This window comes from Pygoscelis adeliae, unplaced genomic scaffold (assembly GCF_000699105.1).
Source record: "Pygoscelis adeliae isolate BGI_AS28 unplaced genomic scaffold, ASM69910v1 Scaffold114, whole genome shotgun sequence".
Classification (NCBI taxonomy): domain Eukaryota; kingdom Metazoa; phylum Chordata; class Aves; order Sphenisciformes; family Spheniscidae; genus Pygoscelis; species Pygoscelis adeliae.
In genome coordinates, this window is record NW_008824587.1 from 53,621 (window position 1) to 59,569 (window position 5,949).

At 55.2% G+C, this 5,949-nt stretch overlaps 1 protein-coding gene across 1 annotated transcript in view; it reads right to left on the reverse strand.

The window, feature by feature from the left end:
* Positions 1–5,949, reverse strand: part of LOC103915318 — a 47,561-nt gene that overhangs the window by 3,592 nt on the left and 38,020 nt on the right. The window contains exons 3-7 of the mRNA XM_009322126.1: positions 4,784–4,876; positions 4,025–4,083; positions 2,359–2,467; positions 1,752–1,959; positions 1,152–1,322 (exon numbers count right to left, since the gene is read on the reverse strand). Coding sequence (XP_009320401.1) covers positions 1,152–1,322; positions 1,752–1,959; positions 2,359–2,467; positions 4,025–4,083; positions 4,784–4,876 — 640 coding nt within the window. The remainder of the gene's footprint in view (positions 1–1,151; positions 1,323–1,751; positions 1,960–2,358; positions 2,468–4,024; positions 4,084–4,783; positions 4,877–5,949) is intronic.

Genomic DNA, 5,949 nt, shown 5'->3' on the forward strand with positions numbered 1-5,949 from the left:
ACCAATTTCAGAGCAGCCCGACCCAGCCACAAGCCCCCCCGCGCTCCGGCACGGCGCTCAGAGCCCAGGGTCTGCCGAGACAGCCCAGGGTGGGGGAGCTTGCGGCCACCTCACGTGCCCTGGGGACCGTGCGGTGGCCCCATGCATGGCTCACCTGGCCCTCTGTAGCACTGGGGGTCTCGGCACGCAGCCCAGAGCCAGGCAGCGCATCCCCCCGGCAGGCAGCCTCCCACCCTGGCAGTGGGGGTGTTTTAGGATGGTTCCCCTCGCAGCGTGCCCCATTAGGAGCCGGCCCGTGGCTGCTGCCTTTCCTGCCCGCTGCCCTCCCCTGTCTGGGCAGCTCGAGCACCCAGAAGGAAAGCGCAGGAAAGCCCTGCCTTTCCAGCCGCGGAAATGAATCCCATTGAGTGCATTTCACCGCAGCTGTTTTCAGCCAGGCCTTGCAAGCGATACAATTGTGTGAGATGAAGCGATGCCATTCAGGCCGCCGGGAAGCGCTCACGGAGAAGCTCTGCAGAGCAGCTATTCATTATGGCGAAAACTGCTCACGCCGAACGTGCCCTGGGTGCCTGTGCTGCCGGGGCTGGGCCCCCTCGGGAACACTGCTCCCTGGGCCTGGGGGGCGAAGGGAGCCGGGGGTCGCTGCTGGGGCAGTCGGACGAGTGACTGCCTCAGAGGGGCACTGGGGGCACAGAAATCCACCCCGCATGGCAGGGAAACGGTTGCCTTGCCAGAGATGCCTCCTCTTAGTTTCCACCTGTTATGTGGGTGCTGCTGCAGGAGGGGGGGGTCCTGCCTCGATTCTCCTTTCTAGCACTGGGCGATGGCTCCAGCAGAGCTCCTCTGCGCTCTGCCCTGCCTGCACCGGTGGGGTCTCCCGGGTTGCGTTTGAAGCCCGCCCAGCCATACGCCGTGGTCCCACTCCCAGCTTTTGCCTCTCCCCCTGCCCCAGCGCTGGGACACAGCTTAGCTGCGAGTAAACCGGGTGCTGAACACCCTGTCCTGCCACAGGGGCTGTGAGAGCAGGGAGCCAGGAGGGGGTTCTGCAACGGGGTCTCCATGAAAGCCCCTCCTCATCAAGCCGTGATACAGTGACCCTGAGCAGAGGAACCCCAGCAGTGGCAGAGCACGTGGACCGTCCCCCAGCCCACCCCGTGTTACCTGGCAGTTCTTATCCTTTGAGGCTTGCCCAGGTTTCAGCACGCCAAGGTCCTCCCTGGCAGCGGGCAGCTCTCCGGGTCCCCTCTCGGACACACAGATGCCGTCAGAGTCGATGCCAACCTCGTCCGCATCCGTGATCTTGGAACCCTTTATCTGGTGAACTTCAAACGAGACAGATAAATAAACCCAAGCCCCCCGCCCCCACGCAGGATCGCAGCAAGAAGCCGGGGCCCCGAGCAGGGCTGGCAGCCAAGGTGACAGCTCAGGGACAACGTCCCAGACTTGCTCCAAGTCTCAGCATGCTGTGAAGGTGCAGGAGGAAGGGAGCGGGCCAGCCGAGGGGCTGGTGCCTGCAGACCTCTCAGCCTGCTGGACAAGGGGGCTTAGCCTCTGCCTTTCTGGTGCCCAAGATGAGTGGGCAGACAGGGCAGGTTCCCTGTGCCCGCCATCCGAAGGGGCCTGAAGCTCTCGCTGTCACTAGAGCTGGCCCACGAAGGACATGCCACTTTGCAGTTCCCCACCCCAAAGCATCCCTGCTGCCGCTGCTGAGGGAGGGGTCTGCCCGTGCCCCATGGGGAGCCGCGCGTCACCTTCCAGCGGCTGCTCCTCTGCCGACTTGTCGCTGGCGCCGTCCGCCTGCCCGTCGGCGTTCTGCAGGGCATGCTGCAGGCTCAGCTTGTGGCACACCTCGAAGGCCTGCCCCACCGTGCGCACCACCCGCATCGCCTGGCTCTGCGGAGCAAACCCATGCTGCTCAGCCCTGCGGAGGCCACGGCTGCTGCCGCCGCTGCCGCCCCCCTGCCAATGGGAAAACTGGGAGCCTTCCCCCCGCTTCCCGTCCCGGGGCTGCCCCACGCTGCTGTGTCTCTTCCTGTGCCGGGCGGCTCCAGCACTGCCCACCACTGGACCCAACACACGGCATCTGCCCGGTCCCCTGCTCCTGGAGATGAACGCCCTTATCTCCGTGTGGGCTGGGGCAGACGGGCTGCGCTGCTGCCCGGGCAGCTGGGCCAGGAGGGGACAGGCACCAGGCACGTTTTTTTGGGGACATCCAGCACTGGCGCTGCCTTGGTCTCTCCCCAGGGATCTGCACCCTCCGACCCAGCGGTCACTTTGGCTCCTGCACGGGAAGGTGCAAGGTCCCTCAGAGACCTCTCGCCCGGGGAGGACCCGGCCGTAGCCCAGGCAGCAGCCTACCTTCTTCTTTGATTTGAAGACGTTGCACCTGAAGGAGTTGTTAGCGCCATCCCTTGCAATGTAACTAAATATTTTCAGGTCTTGTGAGTCGTGAGACACGTAGAAGATTCTAGGTGGTAGAGAGACAAAGGGAATTAAACACCCAGGGGAGTCTGCGCCCAGACAACCTTGGAGGCTCCCATGTGTCCCCAGGACGGCTGGCTCACAGCTCCAAGGGCCGGAGGAATGCGGCAGTGCCGGTGCATGGCCCCCTCCTGCGATTTTCAAGGCAGGAGGCAACAGATTTAGAGAATGTTTCTGGCTTGATGGAAAACCTTCTGGTTTCTGAAATAGGCAAAAGCTCTTTAAAGATGCTGTGGGAAAGCTAGAAAATCTATAGTATTGGAAAGCATGTGGCTATTTCTAGCCCCAGCAATTAATCCCTGCCCAGGCTGCAGCGTGGCACAACTGCCTGTACAGCGAACGTCCTTCCCGCCTCGGTGCAGCCAGCCCGGGGACCCAGCCCGGGGACCCAGCCCGGGGACCCAGCCCGGGCCCGTTCTCAGCAGCAGGCAGGTGGCACCGCACAAAAGCCAGCGTCCCCTGGATGCCTCTCCCAGGGATTCTGAGTGTACTCAGAGAACTTCTCTCCTGTTCAGGCTGACTTTTTCTCCTCCCCATGCTGCAAAACCATTTTTAAAGACCTTTTTATATATTTGATTTAATCAGGTAAAAATGTGACAAGTGAGTTCAGCTCTGAATAGAGAAGAAACCAAAGGGATTCTTGAGATGTTTTTTCTTTTACCCTTTTCTGTCATTGGATTTTTTTGCGTTGAGCTTGCAATTGGAGCAACTCTTGCCCATGTACCACATCTTGTAAAAATCTGTAAAAAATGCCAGAAGGGAGAGGTAGGCTCGGATAATGCATCAGCACGTCCTCCGCTCCTTAGCTCCTCACCAAGGGCTCTGACCCAGACAGCCAATGTTGGTGATCCCAGCCCTTGGGGCTGTGGGCTTTGCGCTCGTGGTACGGTTATTCACTTGGTAGATCTAACAGCTTGGTGCAACCTGTGCTCTTAACTGTGTCCGCAGGCTACGCACCGTTGGTGGGGTTGCCCTCAAGGAAGCCATCCCTGATGGCTCCTGAGGCATCAGGTTTACATGCAGTAAACCTCTGTAGTTTACAGTTTACATGTAAAGTTTACAGATGCAGTGTAAACCTCTGGGTGGGGCTTGTGGTCTCCAAAATACTTTGAGATCCCATGGCAGGTGCTATGGAAAGTCAGTGCTATCTTACCACGTCCTGTATGGGTTAATTCCCTGTAAGCACTTACACCTTAGAGTAAGGACCTTCTTCAGAAGGACACGGCAAGCCATGCTGTGAAGGAAAACTGTGGGAAGCCTGTCTTCAGAGTCAGAATCAGAGTAATTCGGGTTGACGGCATCTCTGGGGGTCATCTAGTCTAACCCCTGTTCAAAGCAGAGCCAGCTTCAAAGCTAGATCAGTCCGTCTCACTCTCAAAAATGTATGAAAAGGATTCCCCATCAGCGGTAATTCTGCAACCTCGTTAATTTTTCACGGTCCTTTGGAAAGCCAGCCTTGGTGGAGGTAACTCAGCAAGCGGCAGGATGGATACGCATCGCTCAGGGCTAATTGGACCTAGCTGGTAAATCCCCTGCCACGTACCTGTACACAGGATCGTGCATCACAACCATCTTACTCTCGTCCCAGGTCCACTCCTTTCTCTGTAAGCAGAAGGCAGAACCAAAATTACAGTGAGTCAAGTCAAAATGAAACTCCACCAGGCTGATGGGCAGGAACCCTGGAAAACGGTGCATTTGTCCCAAGCCAAATCCAGGCTACAGTTTGACTATATGAACAATGGCTGTTTCATCAGTACCTTGGATAAAAATAGATTTCTTTGATCATTTATCATATACGATCATCTGTTCACAGCTTTCAGGCTGAAAATGGTCCCTAAGATTAATTTATAGCATCAAATATGCAGAAGAGTAACACGTTTTGGGGAAGAAGGCTCTGAGCTAGGGCTTAGGAGATCTGGGTCCAGCCGCTGGCTCTGCTTGGTGGGAAGCCCAGCCTGGGCAACGAGCTGAGGGGTGCTCAGCCCAGGCAGCGCTGAAAAAGCTTACCAGCATTAACAAGAAAAAGAAACTGTATTTCCTGAAAGCTTGACATTTTTTGATAGGAAAAAAAAATCTTCTTCCCACAGTGTAATTTTCCCACTCTTTTTTCAACAAGTTTTTGTTATTAGTTTGATGAAAAATGCAGTGTTTTCTTGTGAAAATTCTGGGTGGTTTTTAAGAAAAGGCCAGTTTTGTTTAGAAGTGTGACTATCCAGAGCAGCAATAACACCCAGACATGGTCAAAATCAACATCCCGGGTGCTCTGGCCTCGAGTGCCCCGGTGGGGCTGGAGAAGTCTCACCTTCTGCTTCTTGCGCAGAATCACCTTCACCCCGTCCACGGACACAATGATGCTCACTTTCTTCTTCTTAATGTTCTTGGCTTTGAATTCATACTGATGGGAAGAAAAACCCAGGTTAGAAAAGAGGTAGGACTGGGGGGTACCTGGGACAGCGTGCGGTATTAGTCAGTGTTTTACATGAAAATGTCAGTTTTGTGTTTAATCCCAGCTGTCGAGGGAAGTGCGAATCTGTTTTATCCTACTAAGAAAACGCGTACTGGGAAGGACCCGCTGCCGTAGCTGGGATGCCGGGCAGGATCCTGGCTTTGTCAGGAGCATCACTTGGGAGAGGACAAGCAGAGCTCGATCCTCTGGACTACGTCCAGAGGCCGTTAATTCGGATCCGGGAAGAACTTTCCTGATGCGTTGGCCGTGCCTAGCCCAGCTCTGCACCAGAGGCTGAATGGGGAGATGGCACCTGCAGCAAACAGCAAGCAGTGATTTATGGCATCTCCAGTGCCCTTGTATGTCAGTGCTGCAGTGCATGGGGAATATAAAATCACTTATGAATTGCAGGGAGGGCCAGATGGGTGGCAATAACACAATTATACCTCAGTCATTTACATAATCACATTAACCTCAGTGGGCTCGGTATCTCTGGAGAAAAACCCAGCTCCTCACCTGCAGGTGTCTGCAGTCTGAACTCACCTCCATTTGTGTTAAAAATTAAACTGCTAGCTTTTAAATGTTGCTTTTGCTGACAGCTGGAAGCGTAGCAGAGCCCCTCCACTCTGGAGACCTGTATTTACGGCACTGATCCTTACTGGCCCTCTTTTAGGCACTATTTGCAGCTTCCAAAAACAAAAACATTTTGATACCCTGTATTTTTCACCGTCCCTATCTGAAATCCAGATCCTCAATTTATCTAAACCAGCACATCCGTCACTGTCAGTGCAGCTACAGTAACAGCCACCACGTATCTATTAAAAAATAAATCCTTTGGATTAACTCGATGTACAGTTACCATAGCTGGAAAGCAGAGGTTACCAATCCCCTGTTTTAATAGTCTCATAATGTCAGCGGTGCTGTAACGGAGCTGGGACTGGGCAAAGGGGACATCACGGGGACACCGCTGCCTGCTGGCTCTGCCCGTGTGAGCGGCTTCAGCAAGGCTACAGACACGGCTG